Source organism: Choristoneura fumiferana, chromosome 22, assembly GCF_025370935.1.
Source record: "Choristoneura fumiferana chromosome 22, NRCan_CFum_1, whole genome shotgun sequence".
NCBI lineage: Eukaryota > Metazoa > Arthropoda > Insecta > Lepidoptera > Tortricidae > Choristoneura > Choristoneura fumiferana.
The window spans coordinates 13,224,899-13,242,334 of record NC_133493.1 but is presented as its reverse complement, the minus strand read 5'-3'; the positions used below and the strand labels follow the sequence as shown (position 1 = coordinate 13,242,334).

The following is a 17,436-nucleotide window of genomic DNA, read 5'->3' as shown; positions in this document are numbered from 1 at the left end:
CGTTGAGGTGTGTGGACCATCATGATCTCACTACCAGTACCACTACCATGAGTTTACAGTGACCGTACTCGATAGCGACGGCGTAAATTATTGTATGCGAGAATTGTACAGCGCCTCTACAAATAATTTACGCCGTCGCTATCGAGTAGCGGTCACTGTAAACTCATGGCAGTGGTACAGATTATTGTATTGTCACAGGGTTTACTCGTCGTCGAGACTTTGATTCATGAGGGACCATAGAACTTTTCAACGGAAAAGTCATTACGATTTTCCTTGTTAATTCACGTTTACTGTGAAATGGTTCCATGTTAGCCCATGAATTAAAAACCTTGACCGTGCATATGTACCAGGAAGTATTTAGGTATTTATGTACATACATGTGAAACTAAAAAGAAGTTTATTTAAAGAACTAGCTGTTGCCCGCTGCTCGTCCACGTAGAAGTATGAAATTTTAATATAGTTTACATCCTATTCTCAGACCGTCCGAACATACGCAAAAAAATCATAAAAATCGGTCAAGCCATTTCGAAGGCGTTTGACCCGAGAATTTTTATATTAGATAAGATTTAATCTAGCTACACTTGGTCTGTATAGTTAATTAACTAATGTAAACAAACTTCAGTTGCCAGATTTGGTACATTCAAGGATTTTAAACATTTTTAGCCTGGTCATTCTAACTGTTTTTTTTTGGAAATAATTCGATATATGGCAAATTTTTGGTATATCGGCTTTTGTGTTAATTTTAAGATGCTATGTTTTCGAATCCACCAAAATTTGGTTCCGGAAGAAAGTAAAAAAAATTGTACACTAAAATAGGTAATTTTTTTGAGCAAAAATGTTATCAGTAAATTTACTGTCAAAGTATGTTTGAATAATTCAGTTTTTAGATCGGCAAGCTAAATCCACCAATATATCTAACAGGAAATTAGAAAAAAAAACACTTAAGTGATTATTTCGTAATACTTCTAATTTCTATTAGGAAAAAAAATAAGATTTTTTTTAAAATCCAACAATAAATATGATTGGAAATTACGTATTTTGTTTAAACCAGTATAACATTATCAGCAAAAAATAAGTAACAAAAAGTACAAATGTTAAAAAGACGTAGCTATAAACCTTTTATGCCACAATCGTAATTAATTTTTTAATTTTAACTTTTGAAAATATGAAGCGATTTTTTAAAGTTCTTTAAAAAAAATAAGTGGATTTTTATGTGTTTGAATTAACATGATTTTAACAGAATTATTAAACATTATTTTTTATAAAGTTTTACTTAAATTTATTTACTAAGTAATATACTATTATGTGTTTTTGTTACATGAAATAAATGATTTTGAATTTGAATTTACTGTCGCGGTGATAAATTTTGGTGGATTATTGAAGAATATATTTGCAAATTAACTGACCTAAATTTTTAATGCAAAAAATTGCTTATTTGAATTGATGTTGATGTCACTTAGAGAGTAGATGTTAGGTGACTGGAGTATTTACTTATCTATCACAAACTAGACTAGGTGTACTTACTTAATACAGAATAGTAAATGTTTAGATAGTTTAATGGGGGAATTTCAATATTTAAGACACCAAATTGACGTTGTTTTTTTTTTTTTTAGTTATATGCCTATCAAACAAGTTATAGCCATGCTGCCAAGCAGCAGTACTACGAGCCTTACTGCTCTGTCGTGTTCAATATGGCTTTTTAGGGTTCGGAGCCAAAAATGGCAAAAACGGAACCCTTATAGTTTCGCCATGTCTGTCTGTCTGTCTGTCCGTCTGCGGCATTGCTCAGGTACTATCAATGCTAGAAAGCTGTAATTTTGCACGGATATATAAGTAAACTATGCCAACAAAATAGTAAAACTAAAAACTTAAAAAAAAAATTTTTTAGGGTACCTCCCATAGACGTAAAGTGGGGGTGATTTTTTTTTCTCATCCAACCCTATAGTGTGGGGTATCGTTGGATAGGTCTTTCGTCGTTAAAACCATTAGGGGGTTGCTAAATCGATTTTTCGATTCAGTGATTTGTTTGAGAAATATTCAACTTTAAAGTGCAAATTTTCATTAAAATCGAGCGTCCCCCCCCCCCTCTAAAATCTAAACCGGTAGGTAGAAAAATTTGAAAAAATCAGGATGGTAGTAAGTGTATCAAACTTTCAAGGAAAACTATAACGGCTAAGTTTGCTTGAGAATTATTAGTAATTTATGAGTAAATAGCAGCCTAAGGTATAAAATATACTAAACTTGGAAGATTCCGTATAAAATACGAAATCCTTAGAAAAATATTACTTAATTTTTTTGTAATGGCTACGGAACCCTATTTTGGGCGTGTCCGACATGCTCTTGGCCGGTTTTATTCATTATGTTATTCGTATAGCGCCGCGCATTTCTAGCTCGTGTGATCTTATACCTGATTAGATTATATGTTATATTTTGTCTGCTATAAACGTAAAAGTTCACTTAATATTACCTGACGTTAATAAACAAGTTTGACATGATGCAAATTTTGCATACATTAATCCACGTTTAGTATAATTTTATTGTCATGTCTATCAGCTGTTCATCCTAAACATGAGATGCAGTCATGTGAAAGAGCAGAGTGATAGTTATTTAAATATTGACATTTCATGTGTTCATTTCATGCCCTCCTATAAGCGCATAGAATAAATAGTAGGTACAGTCAATTTCATAAACTTGGGAGCAAAAATTTGATCAAAAATATCTGAATAGCTTCTACGCCGTTAACAATAGTCGTGCTCAGATATTTTTGATCCAAATTTTGCTCACAAGCTTATGAACTCGACTGTACCTATTGTATGTACAGTCAAAGTCATAAATGTGTGTACGTTATCAAGACGTCAAAAATATCTTCCTACTTACGATTGTTGTAGTGTACGGTCATTGTATTGTATTGTTTTGTTACTTTGTAATGATCTAGAAGTAAATATGGGCAACAAATCGATTAATTAGGTATTTATATTTTTTTTTCTTCGAAACTAAAAAAATTGGGTTTCGGGGATTTGGGATATCCATCCGTTTAAATCGAAAGAGAAGCAACATACATACATAAAAAAGAATAAAAAAAAGAAGAAGAAAAAGAAATCAAAGAAGGTTATACTATACACCTAAAGGTGAACTAACTGATAGGTATACGAGTATAAGGTGAAAGTACTAACAGGTTAGTGGAGCGATGGTTTTGGTAAGACAATAGGCAGGTATTGGAGGAAGATTTGGCTCCGCGTGCCATGGGAATGGCATGTCCAGCTAAAAGATGACACACCAGGGCGGATTTAGGGGAGGGGATCCGGACTATAGGCCCAAGGCCTCCACGAAGGAGCGGCCCCCATAGTAAGAGGTTTAAAATAATATCGAAATTTAGACGGGTCAGCAATTTTCCATTTTTTTTACAAACAGTCTTAGGGGACTTTACTCCTTCGTTGCTTCAAGACCTTCAGATATCTAAATCCCACCCTGGACACAGGCTGAAGATGATAACAGAAAGAGAAATTAAGGTTTTCGCGTTAAGATACCGTAGGTACAGTCACCAGCATTAATATCTGCCACAGCGGAGCGTGCAAAAATATCTGACATGTCCTTCCGGCCCTAGAAATAGAGTCGTATCAGATATTTATGCACGCTTGTTGTGTCAGATATTGGTGCTGGTGACTGTACCTAATAAGTAGGTACCTACGTCACAAAAAAGAACAGTGCATTATCAATTTTGTCATTAGTGGAAACAGTACTTAAGTTAGTAAATAACAATCAAACCACATAGCACCGTCTACAGCAACATTTATTAATCAGAAAACACAATATAAAATATCCCAAAGCAACGTTATTTGCGCGCGGCCTAATGCAGTGGAAGAATTCCCGCCTGAGTGACGTACAGCGCCATCTATCCCCAGGCGGCGTGACTCGCGTGCAAATCGCCGCGTCACCCCGCCAGATGTCGCTACGCCATGCTGACTGTCACCGGGACATATTTATGGGCAAAAAACAACGTTTTCCCAGAAACAGAATGGGTTTTAAATGACTGGGTGAATTTGCGCGATCTTACGAATTTGTATGCTGATTTAAGAAGAGAGATGTCTGAGGAGACAATGTGTTTTTTCGTGCAGACAGATTTGTTATTTATTTGCCGTACGGGCTTGCTTTTATTTTATAAATCTTCCGCACGCACTTATTACTCGGCGTGAGATTAACGGGGGTGTTTATTTGGTAAGGTTTTATCTACTCCTGTGAGATACATACAAATTGCAAATGCTCACATACTTTCTGATCACTGTTATGCTGGGTCCCTTGCTGGAACCTTCTAAAACTTGCAGTAACTTCCTGTACTTAATGCTATTATTTATGTAGTTAACGACAATACGTTTAGGTACCCATATTTCTTGCCGTCATTTTTTTTTTATTAGGTACTAACCTACCATAAGATTTAAATACCTGAGTAAGTATGTACCTACTACGTGTAAACTTGTTACCAATAGTTATATACAAGGAGGGTGTACCTCCGTTTATTTTATAAATATATGAGCGAGATAATTATTGACATAACGAAACAAAGCCTTATTTAGCCATTGCAAACCCGAAATAACTTTCTAAACTTTGTGGTAATTAACAGCGTTAATATTCATAAAATGGCTCTTATTAAATCACATATCCAATTATACGCGCCCTTTAGTTTCCAAACTATCCATAAAATAACTAGCAATGTACAAACTCCTTCAAAGCGACCTTAACTCTATAGTCTATGACAGACGTTGGGGAGGCAAAAGTCCGGGCCCCGTCATGCCATAAATATTAACCGTCTGAGACATTGTCAACCGGCCACCCTAATTTACTGCTAGTAATTAGAAGTTTGCACTTTGCTCGAAGCCATTTGGTTCGATCGCGTCATAAATCGACTTTAATTTCTCACGTACTGAGAATAATGATCGCCTTTGTTTAGTTTTAAAATGTTTTTTTTTTGTGTCGTGGGTTGAAAAAGTTTCAAGGTGGACATTCAACGTCGAAGAAAATCTTAGAATAGGGTTTGTAGCGCCATCTAGTAAAACAAAGTACAACACGACGGCCGCAACGGCAGTCAAAGTCTTTTGCTTTTGCTTTCTGGCTCTCAGTTTATTAGTTCTAAGAACGGAGTACAGATAGCGCTTTTATAATGTTTCGTGGGCATTTGTAAAATTATTTCAATAACAACGTTGTAATTTAATAATGTAGTTTTATTCAGTAAAATACAATTGTATAATTATTTTAATTAATTTTATAAATAAACTGACTAACGATCGAAACGCATCCTCATTTTCCCGCGCTTACTAATTTGACGTTTGCGTTACGAGCTTTGTTTGTCATTGTCAAAGTACGTATGTTTTCTGTGTAGGTACTCATTTATTTGTTTATTGTTTAGTTTATTCACTTCATTTAACTAACATTCCATCGCCTATTATTAGTGTAAAGTGCTATAAACACAAACATTATGGACCCCTACGAGATAGAGTTCATTGGAGAGAACAGAGTAGTTAGCATCATACCAAATTTTACTTACGAAAAAATCTATCTTATATGCGGCGAGTTTGGGCCCTTCCGGGCGGGTTTACCGATGAATGTGCCCCTGTGGTTAGCTGTGATGTTAAAGCAAAAGCAAAAGTGCCGAATGGTGCCCCCTGATTGGATGGATATCGAAGTTTTGGAGAACATTAAAGAAGAAGAAAAGAGATCCAGGTTAGTTTGTTCGACTATCATCAAGAATACTTACTTTAGAACTTACTTAAGACGTTGCTTAGTACCCATAACACAAGCTTTGCTAAGCTTACTTTGGGACTAGGTCAATTGGTGTGAATTGTCCCGTGATATTTATTCATTTATTTATTTATTTTAATGCAGTTAACCAGTCGGAAAGCTATTACACACTTTAGTGCATTGCTGTGTAGACTTGGTGCTAAAAATCAATCATTTGGTATTCTGTATTCTGTGGTTGATAAAAAAACTGACCCTAATTTATAAAATAATAATGTTTTGCTGTAGCAATAAGGTATAGATTTACTACCAGAAAAAGCCTTGAGGCCTAGTTCATACCTTCTTACATAGACGAGTCGAGAGTTTGCATTTAGACTTCCACTTCTTGATTTTATCAAAATTTATGATAAACTTAAGAATATATTTAAAAAAAATCCACTTCTAACAAGAAATTTATGTTTTGTACCATTTGAAATTACTCTTATCAAAATTTTGTTCATAGCTGTTAAAAAAAAAAAACAAAACAAAGGAGCTAATCAATTATTTCCTAATTTTTCAGATTCTTCACAAAAATGCCCAATGAGCATTACATGGTGGAAGCCAAGCTGATACTCGGTAATGCACCAGAAGACGTGCCGAGGGCTTCAGAAATCAAGACCATAATTAAGGATATCTGGGACATTCGCATGTCCAAGTTACGGACATCCATAGACACTTTGATGAAGTCAGGAGGCAATTATGGTAGATTAGATCATTTGACCATGATGGAGATTAATTCTGTCAAACCCCTACTCCCCGAAGCTATGGATGAGCTGTATAGGATAGAAAAGGTAAACGAAAAAATAAAAAATAATTTATTCACGATTTCACCAGCCCTCTCTCTCTAAAAGGAGGCCTGTGCTCAGCAGTGGGTTGTATATAGGCTAGAATGATGATTACCAGTTACTACAAAAACTAATGAAATCTTTGTTTTAGACTGCTCCTCGACATTATAATTATGTTTTAACTCCCCACGCTAAAAGAGGTGTAATATGTGTGATACCAATTCATAGCTCTCAGATAGATAGACCAATTTCCTTGCAGTAGTTCTTAGCTCTTAAATTCAGCTGCAGTTCTTACATTTTTCTATGTTGGTTGTAAAAGAGGAAAAAGTTGTTGATGAAGGTTACTGTGATGATAGGCTAGTTGAAAATAGTTATTGTGACTAACAGTAGTCAACTTTGGTGTTTCATCACTACTTTGAAAAAATCTCATCATCATCATCATATCAGCCATAGGACATCCACTGTTGGACATAGACCTTTTCCATAGACCTCCAGTTGCCTCGGTTGGAAGCGGCTTGCATCCACCATGAACCCGCTACTTGAATCAGGTCATCCGTCCATCTTGTTGGTGGATGTTCTATGCTGTGCTTGGCGAAAATCTCATATCTCAAATCAATATGTCAACAAAATTAAATAATATTTCTAAAGTTGACTAAAAACTTTTTAAAAGTAGTGTCACATTTGGGATTAGTTTTTAACTAATTGAGCCAATAGCATGCAATGTTGTAATGTAAAATGAGCCGGTTACTAACGCCATCTAGTGATTACACCTGTCAAAAAACTCTCATTGGACTATGTTTTTGTGTGTGTATATCATGTTATTTTTACTGCCTGTAAACAAATTTCGATTATTGTACTTTGATAGAATACTTTTTAATTTTTTATTCACTTGAAGCCAGTTAATTTACGAATCAGTTCTAAGATAAAAGAAAAACCTTTGTATGCAGTTGAAAGCTACTTTTCACCCATGTGCAGCAATATGACTAGTATAATATATGGCAATATGCATACGTATTAGGTTGTATCAAAATGTAATTACTGTCGTTAAAAAAGTATTGTTTTTTTATTAACACCCTTTAAAATTCTTTATACCTTACAGAATTTTCATGTTTTTTTTTATTAATTACAGATGACACAGAAAACCATGCCTACCAGCCTTAACACCAGTACATTCAGTCAATCCGGCAGCTCTCAAAACTTATAAAAATAATCTTAATTCTAAATTGTTTGTTAATTGCCTTAATTATAAGATATTACAGCATGTTAAGATGGTAAAATGACTGTTGTTTCTATTGCCCTTGTTCAGATAGCCCCTTTAAAAAGGGTCATGTTTTTTCATGTGTCCGTGAAGAGTTGCGGGCAACCAGTAGGTGCAAGTAGCGAGTTGTAGTTCATTGTGGCATTGGTGGACGTTTCCGGCTGATGAAGATGATTAAAAAAATTTTTTTAATGCAAAGGTTACATAACTAGATTAGAATACACAGTGTTTTAGACTATCGTGGTCATTACTAATTTTGTGATTTAAATTCGGGTTTTGTTCAGCGTACCTTGATTCGCAATTTTCCAGTTGAGTCGTCTCGTCATCACGGCGCATGCAACTGTGCCCAAATATCGAGCTTCTCTAAAATCAAGGTTACGCAGAACAAAACTCGAATTTAAATCATAAAATTAGATTAGATTTATTAATTTCTTTTTCAAAAGTATGGAAAAGTAGGTATAGTACAGTATGTCAGGGTTTCTTTTATAAGTTGTTTGTAAAATGTCAAAGAGCATTCACAAAAGTATTGTCGAAAAACTTTTAAAATACATTTCATGTCAGTAATAACTAAAATCAAAATCTTTCACAAAACATGAAGAATGTCATGAAAATGTCAAGTAGGTACCAAAAACAATGTTTTATTTTATACCTATAAAACAATGCATAGAAAAAATAACAGGTAGGTTTACAGTTCTAGTCCCATGGGATAGAAAATTGTTTTTGCTTTTCATTATCATTACACAATTTTTTATAATTACTTATATTGCATAAAATATAGTTGATTATAAAATGACTCAAACAAGTATATCATTTGCAACATTTGAAAAGCAATTTCACTATCTAAATCGTGCAAATTAATTAATACAATTATCTTCGACTCGTCCTGCTGCTTCGACCTGCGCCTATGATACAGCGACCTAATTTCTTATTACTGGATGTCTTTGTTCCAATAAAGTTTCTAAGTTAACATGTTACTTAAAAAATAAAATCGTGTAATATTCATGCAATATTTAAATAGAGTGCAGTAGGGTGTTTTGCATATGTTTAAATTTTCCGAAGATGGCTTTTCAAACGCCGTCACCACTGCATTGTTTTGTTGTTTTCTTTTTGTATTATTTTGTGTTTTATGTACAATAAAGTATATACATACATACAATAAACGATAGCTGAAATTGTGATACCGTTTTTGTTTCATTTTTAATATCAATAGTAGTAATATAGTTGGACGCGGCATTATACATACACACACATAACACAACACATTTGATTATATTTTATATATGTCTTGCTCCTGGGGATTGAGTAACGCATCGGACCTCAAAGGAAGACACGTCGCGATAATGACGTACTGGCAACGCGCGCTGTCTATTTGAAAAAAAGGAAGAAAAAAGAAGAGTTCGGTCTTGAGATTTTGACGGTGATGGCGGCCGCCGTGTGATATAATATTAATTGTTTTTAAAAAATAATAAGAACTATTGGTGAAGAAGTGAGTTTTTGCGGACACTGCGGACTATTTTTGGGGTAAGCTTAGGGAATTATTTTATGTATATTGTTTTTGTTTTTACACTTTTTTTTGTTGGTTTAAATTTCACACGGGAAACTAAAGAAAGCGAAAGGTAAATAGCCTTTGAACCAGTGCACCCAAAGGCCATAGATGTTTAATTAACATTTTTGGTCACTTCGATCCGGATATTTGTGTTAATTTATCTTTCGGTTTCTTTAATTTCTTACATAAAACTCACCAACTATTGGTTGCGGTATTTTTGCGGTGTTCTAAGTATAGTAAGTCCATTCGAGCGGTCGAATGAGAATTTACTGTACTTATGGACTGAACTGACGATTACACTACACATACTGTTTAGCGGTAAATAATATGTGATAGGCGTTAGTTTCAAAATATTTTTATTTATCATCCCTCCCATATTTTAATAGATACACGACACTGGAGTTTCAGTTTTAGGTACAATTCCACATACTTACATTTATCACCGGTGCGTGCAATTGGTTAATATAGCGGCTGTTATTTATTGGTATTTGGGATGAAACATATTTAGTATTGTTGAAGTAAATTTAGTTTTACCATCGTGGTTTTACCAGTGAAATTGTATAGTTTTTTTAATTTTTACAAGTAAAACAGTTTGGGTTTTAGTGCGGCGGATATTATACTTAAAATTCGCCCAGTTCTTATAAGCAAGCGTGGCCTAGCGGGAAAGTGCTCGCTTTCTATGGTTGATGTTGATGGTTCGAGTCCGAAGTGGACATTGATATTTTTTGTTTTTATTTTTTTGTTGTTTTATTTAATTATCGGTCTGGAGTGTTAACTAGCGGCATTTAAGTACTTTCGAGATAAAAAAAAAACTTAAATATTGATAATTTTCAGTTTCAAAGGTTATTGGTGTCTGTTGGTGTTTTGTTGTATTTATATAATTCTATTTTGCCAATTATCAGTAAAAATGACGGCGGCTAGGAAGGTACTATTAACGCAAATGAAATATGATATGGCTGCTCAAAGTATAGACTTCCTAGAATCTCTTGCAAAGATTAAAGATTTTACCTCAGAACAGGAAAATGATTTTTTGGTGCGGTTTCATGATTTGGACAAATCATTTGAAATATTTGTCGAGATGAATTTAGAACTGCGACTTCAAGGGGAAGAAGATGCAATTCAAGCATTTGAAAAGGCTTATGAGGAGTATAGTACTAAATATTATTTTATAAAACGAAGACATCTCGATATTAAGGAGAAACGTCCAAAAACTGGTAGTAGTGAGGTGAAACATAATAGCGGGGCTAGTTCAAAGGTGGTTTTACCTCGTTTACAAATACCAACTTTTCCGGAAAACTCGAAGAGTATGTGCCGTTTATGGAATTGTTTCAGTCATTAGTGGGTGATGACGCATCTTTGTCGAATACTGAAAGGATGTATTATTTAGTGGGGTCTTTATTGGGGGAACCGAAATCTTTAATACAGCATTTGTCAGTTACTGGGGATAATTATTCGATTGCGGTAGATTTGCTTAATTCGCGGTATAATAATAAGCGGTTATTAGCGGACAGGTTGTTGCACAATTTGTTGAGTGCTTCACAAGTGAGCTCTAAAAACTTAGGCGGTCTCAAAATGTTTTTAAATACTTTGATGGAAAGTACAAAGGCATTAGAAAAATGAATTTCCCTGTCGATTCGTGGTCTTACTTGTTGTTTTATATTAATTTTCAAAAATTGGACGGCCATTTGAAAAAACATTTTGAAGACAAGTTTGCGGACGACAGTGAGGAATTGCCCACTTTTTGTAAATTTTTAAAGTTTATAGAAACTGAGGTTCGGATTTTGGAGTCTAGTATGGAGCTACAACCACATGCTGTAGCTGTCAGACGTAGCGGACCGAACCAGGCAGTGAGGGCTCATGCAGTGGTTCAGTATGCGGGTTCCCTTTGTAAATTATGCGGTAAAGGCGGACATTTCATTGCCAAGTGTGACAAGTTCTTAGCTATGAAACCCACAATTCGGAAACGTCAAGTTGTTGCACTTAATTTGTGTTTTAAATGTTTGAACGGTCACAACATAAATCAATGCAATTATAATAAAAACTGTTACATGTGCAACTCACCCAAACATCATTCGTTGTTGCATTTTGACCTTCCTGCTGCGGTGCCGGAGCGTCAACAACGACAGGTTTCGAATAATGTCTCACATGAAAATTCTAATAATGGGCAGGTAGGTAAGGTGTCTCGGGAACCTACTATGCTTGCATCGACCGTTCCACTGACGAGTCCGTCTCCATCCAGCGCCCTACCAGAAAACGCGGCTTCTGGAGTCACTGGACTGATGGCGTCACACGTCAGTGAGACGAATATGTATCAGCGTACGGTGTTACTCGCAACGGCGATCGTGCGCGTTCTCGATAGTAGCGGAAACTACCAGGAGGCACGGGCCTTACTGGACGGCGGTAGTCAGAGTACGTTTATTTCGGAGATATGTGTCAATAGATTAGGTTTAAAGCGGTTTAAATCTAATATGGTAGCAGTCACGGGACTGAGTGGCACTCCTGTAAGCGGTTGCAGAGGTCAGGTTAATTTAACCATACCTCCGAAATATGCGAATTTACCTACGCTAGTGATTAGTGCTACGGTTTTGGGTAAAATTACACAAAATTTGCCTAGTTTTTCGTTATCATCTCAACTGGCGAAAAATTGTCAGGGACTGAATCTTGCGGATGAACAGTTTTACCTCAGTCGGGAGGTTGACATTTTAATCGGTGCGGATCTACTAGGGGATATTTTATTAGGCGGTGGATGTCTTAAGATCAATAATCATCTTCCTCGAGCGATGAATACGGTGTTCGGTCATGTTTTAACAGGTCCTGTGACGTTTGCGGTATTAAATCCATATCCTCAAGCCACTCATTTCTCTCAGACCTTCTTTTGTAAAACTACCACGGATACGGACCAACTTTTGGAACGATTCTGGGAAGTAGAAAACATACCAGACAAGGTCAAGGACCCCAAAGATTTAGAATGCGAGTTGGTCTTCCAACGTACTCATCAGCGCGATGAGACTGGAAGATATTCTGTGCGGTTGCCTTTTTTATCGGATGGGCCACAACTTGGAAATTCGATACCATTGGCTAAGAAGCGGTTCCTGGCAATGGAAAAACGGCTTCAATTAAATGAAAGTTTTCGTAAAAAATACGTAGATTTCATGCGGGAATATTTAGATACAGGTCATATGTCTCTATGTGACGGTACACCAGAAGACTATGCCTTTGATAGGGGTTATATTATTCCACATCATGGAATATTTAAAAAGGATTCCGATAAACTGAGGGTAGTATTTGATGCAAGTTGTGCTACCAGCAACGGGGTTTCTCTAAATGACTGCTTGCATGCGGGACCTAAACTGCAGCGTGATATTGCGGAGATCATCTGCAGATTTCGGTTACACGAATATGTTTTCACAACGGATATAAGAATGATGTTCAGACAGATTTTGATTGATGAAGCGGACCGGCGTTATCAGCTTATCTTCTGGAGAGAATCACCGGATTCACCTTTGCTTCTTTACCGGCTTAACACGGTGACATATGGTATGAAATCTAGCCCATACCTGGCAATTCGGGCTTTGAGGCAGCTGGCAGAGGATGAGGAGTCGCGATATCCGACGGCGGCGCGGTTTCTTCGTTCCTCAGTCTACATGGATGACATTTTGGCCGGATCCGACACTCCAGAGGGGGCAGGCCAGTTAAAGCAGGAGTTGACGGACTTATTGCGCTCAGGCGGTTTTGAGTTAAGCAAATGGACGTCAAATTGCAAGGAACTTTTACATGATGTACCGGCAGAACATTTGGAAAAACCTCGGGTTTTTGATAGTGCAGAGGGATTGGAATTCTTTAAAATTTTGGGCATTCAGTGGGACTCTAATTGCGATAGTTTCTCGTATCATACAAAACTTGATGGCACAAATAGCTGTTCAAAACGTTCAATTTTGTCGACATTAGCTAGGACCTTTGACCCATTGGGATGGATTACTCCTGTGATATTTCGAGGCAAGGTTCTCATGCAGAAGTTATGGTTACTAAAATTGTCGTGGGACGATGTTCCGCCTGCTGATGTTAGCGAGGAATGGCTTGGTATAGTGGGAGACTTGTCTACAATGTCACAACTTCAGATAGAACGTTTTATTTTGAAAGATACTAAGGTTTGTTCTCTCCACGGCTTCTCAGATGCGTCGGAACTCGGGTATAGTGCAGCGGTTTATCTGAGAACTGTGGGACTTAACGGGGAGGTAAAAGTTAGTTTGGTAATGGCCAAATCTCGGGTGGCTCCGGTCAAATCGAAACTAACCATTCCAAAACTTGAACTTAGCGGTGCGGCTTTACTAGTGCGGCTATTAAAGTATGTTGTGGAAGCTCTCAAAGACGAAGTAGTTGTTGAAGAAATTTTTGGGTGGTCTGACAGTACGATCGTCCTGTCATGGTTGCGGTTATCTCCTCACTTGTTACAAACATTCGAAGGTAACCGTGTGTCACAAATAGTTAATTGCGGATTAAATATAACTTGGCGACACCTGCCTTCGGAGATGAACCCAGCTGATGTTGCGAGTCGGGGTTGTCGCGCATCAGAGTTGCTGGATCATTCTTTGTGGTGGGGACCTACTTGGCTAGCGGTGATACAAGAACCTGGCCTAAGAATATAATTGATAAAGCGGAAAACGACTTACCTGGCTTACGGAAAACAAGCGTTAAAGTGTTAACGGGATTAACAGAGACGGACTCTGTATTCACTCGTTTTAGTAATTTAAATATGCTACTTGCGGTTGTGGCATATTGCTTTCGGTTTGTTCGTAATGCTAAAAATCCGAGCACCAAATTTGTAGGCGCACTGACGGTTTCAGAGCGACGCTTTGCTTTAGACCGACTAATAAAAATTATACAAAACGCGGAATTTGCTGAAGACATTAATTGCTTAAACCGGGGAAGACTATGTTCCAAGCGGTTGCGTCGGCTCGGGCCTTTTATAAGTGATGATGGTTTATTGCGCGTTGGAGGTCGCTTGGAGCATTCGAGTCTGTCTTTCGGCAAAAGGCATCCTGTTATTTTACCAAAGCGTCACCCTTTAGTTAATTTGATTGTGGATCACTTTCATATACTATATTGCCACGCAGGTGCTACCGTTTTACTGGCTGTATTACAGAAACAATTTTGGATTATTTCGGCGACACAAGTCATTCGTACACGCATTTTCAAATGCATAAAATGTTTTAGAACCAAAGCTCGACCTACAGAGCCGATGATGGCGGCATTGCCCAGTGATAGGGTAAACGCGACGGGAGTTTTTCATACCGTGCAAACGGATTTTGCCGGTCCTTTCATTATAAAACATTCGCGGGTACGGAACGCTAAAACACTGAAAGCGTATCTTTGTGTTTTCATTTGCTCCTCATCCAAATGCGTTCATTTAGAATGCGTCACGGACCTTTCAACTGAAGGATTTCTTGCGGCTTTGACACGATTCACATCTCGACGCGGTCTTCCGAGTGTGATCCGTTCAGATTGCGGGACCAACTATGTTGGCACGAACAGGCATTTGGACGAGGTGCAAAAATACTTGGCTTCTCGGGAAGCCCAACAGGGGATCACTAGTGGAGCAGCTAAACAAAATATATCGTGGCGTTTCAACGTTCCTGCAGCGCCACATTTCGGAGGTTTATTTGAAGCTACGGTTAAATCAGCAAAGACCTTATTACGGCGGGTCATAGGTGATCAGGTGTTAACGCACGATGAATTGGTAACAGTATTCACTAGAATCGAAGCGGTTTTGAATTGTCGTCCATTGTGTCCCTTGTCCCAAGATCCCAATGATTTTGAGGTTCTGACACCTGCGCACTTTCTTATAGGTAGACCATTACTTTCGATTCCCGAGTATAATCTTGAAGATATACCCAATTCGCGGCTAAATCGTTTTAACTTAATTAAAGCTATGTGCCAACGTATTTGGAGAAAATGGAGTGATCAATATTTGCATTCACTTCAAATGCGAAGGAAATGGACATGTCCAACAGATTCACCTAAACTGGGTGATCTGGTTTTGATTAAAGAGGAGAATTTGCCTCCTCTTAAATGGAGATTGGGTAGAATTGAAACTCTACTACCGGGGAGTGATGGGGTTGTTCGAGTAGTAAAACTTAAAACCTCAACAGGCACGATGATGCGTCCAGTGGTTAAGATTTGTAGGCTTCCTTTTGATGACTAAGTTGCTAAACTGTTTATTCTATTAGTTAAGTTTTGTTTATTTTTTGGTTATAAGTGCTGCGTTAAAGCGGTTTATTACCAGCACTAAGCGGTTTCTTATATTATTCGGTTTGATAAAGGCTTTAGCCTTTCTCGGGCGGGGTATGTTTCATTTTTAATATCAATAGTAGTAATATAGTTGGACGCGGCATTATACATACACACACATAACACAACATTTGATTATATTTTATATATGTCTTGCTCCTGGGGATTGAGTAACGCATCGGACCTCAAAGGAAGACACGTCGCGATAATGACGTACTGGCAACGCGCGCTGTCTATTTGAAAAAAGGAAGAAAAAAGAAGAGTTCGGTCTTGAGATTTTGACGGTGATGGCGGCCGCCGTGTGATATAATATTAATTTTTTTTAAAAAATAATAAGAACTATTGGTGAAGAAGTGAGTTTTTGCGGACACTGCGGACTATTTTTGGGGTAAGCTTAGGGAATTATTTTATGTATATTGTTTTTGTTTTTACACTTTTTTTTGTTGGTTTAAATTTCACACGGGAAACTAAAGAAAGCGAAAGGTAAATAGCCTTTGAACCAGTGCACCCAAAGGCCATAGATGTTTAATTAACAGTTTTGTTATACAACGACGGAACTACAAATCAACTTTCAACTAGATAAACTCTGTGGGGGTCGGAGTTCCGTACGTAAACAGTAGATGGCGCTGAAGTTAAGACGAAAAATAGAGTACAACAGTAAGAGTAAGGAAACAACTAATGAGAAACTAATTTGTTACACTTAAACCTTTTTTTTTTTATTTGACTGGATGTAAACGAGCAAGTGGGTCTCCTGTCGCCATATTAAAGAATCGACATCAAACAGACAGAAAATGTCCACTGCTCAACAAAGCCCATAGATCGCCTTAATGAACGACATCTCGCCACCTGCAGCCAGCGATTGCGCAACTCGCGCAATGTCTTCAGTCTACCTAGCTTGCCAGCGCCTCACCTACCGGTTCGTGCATGGTTACCACTCGAGAGCTTTGTACTCACTTGATAAATCAATTATTAAAAGACGTTCAGCGTTTTTACAGCGTTTTTTCGTCATTAGTGTTTTGGCAGGTGTTATTAAAAGAGATGATATGGTATCCGTTTATTTCGCAAACTCCAAAACTGTAAATATTTCAGGATTTATTTCAGGCCATCGTGTTAGGTTAGGTTAGTTTTATAAAAATCCTGCAAATATTTAGTTTCAGAAATACTAAACAGTTGCGAAATGAATCAGGTTGCCAAACGTTACTTACGAAACATTAGTGAACCGATTATTTAGCGTGATCAAAATTCTTGAGACTTGTCTTTCCATTGCTAATAAATGTAGGGTGCTAATGTTTAACGGAGCGGTAAAAATGCTCGAATATTTGCCCATAAACGTTTTGATTTTTACTGTCGGATATTCAATGAGGGCTATCGCGAATGAATTCGCCGCTAGAGGCGCTAGTGTAGCGTGAGGTCTCCGAAATGTCAAATCTCATAGTTTTTGGGTGAGCTACGCGGGTTTATTTATAATTTTGTGAATATTTTGCAATATCTGAAATTAATTGTGTTTTGAGAACGGTTTTGTCTTTCGGAAACCTTTGATCTCCCTATTTTCCGAACAAAAACAGGGACTAGCAACACTGTGGCATGCTCGATATTTATATGGTATGGTTTAAGGGTATTAAATATGATTCTAATCTAAACTTTGTTTTCACGCCCGTAATAACAGACTTTCAAAAACCATACTTAAAAACTCACGCAACAGTGCGCCATCTAGTGAGACAAAAAACGATAGCCCTCATTAGTCTAGGCGTCTAGGTCAGAAATTCGTTCTACTCTGCTGTAATTCGCAA

The 17,436-nt window shown here is 37.2% G+C and overlaps 2 protein-coding genes across 2 annotated transcripts in view; one reads left to right on the top strand and one right to left on the bottom strand.

The window, feature by feature from the left end:
• The window catches only part of LOC141440229 (facilitated trehalose transporter Tret1-like), a 97,790-nt gene that overhangs the window by 20,701 nt on the left and 59,653 nt on the right, over positions 1-17,436 (bottom strand). The window lies entirely within an intron of this gene.
• On the top strand, positions 5,366-7,831 carry LOC141440366 (probable DNA replication complex GINS protein PSF2). Its single transcript, XM_074104873.1, has 3 exons — positions 5,366-5,715; positions 6,290-6,560; positions 7,684-7,831. The coding sequence occupies exons 1-3, from the start codon at positions 5,471-5,473 to the stop codon at positions 7,756-7,758; spliced, it is 591 nt and encodes a 196-aa protein (XP_073960974.1). The 5' UTR covers positions 5,366-5,470; the 3' UTR covers positions 7,759-7,831.

Bases quoted from the DNA above. Each gene is read 5' to 3' on its own strand.
- LOC141440366 (XM_074104873.1), top strand. From the start codon at position 5,471: ATGGACCCCTACGAGATAGAGTTCATTGGAGAGAACAGAGTAGTTAGC. The intron at 5,716-6,289 runs GTTAGTTTGTTC...CTAATTTTTCAG, and splicing joins GAAGAAGAAAAGAGATCCAG to ATTCTTCACAAAAATGCCCA. The intron at 6,561-7,683 runs GTAAACGAAAAA...TATTAATTACAG, and splicing joins AGCTGTATAGGATAGAAAAG to ATGACACAGAAAACCATGCC.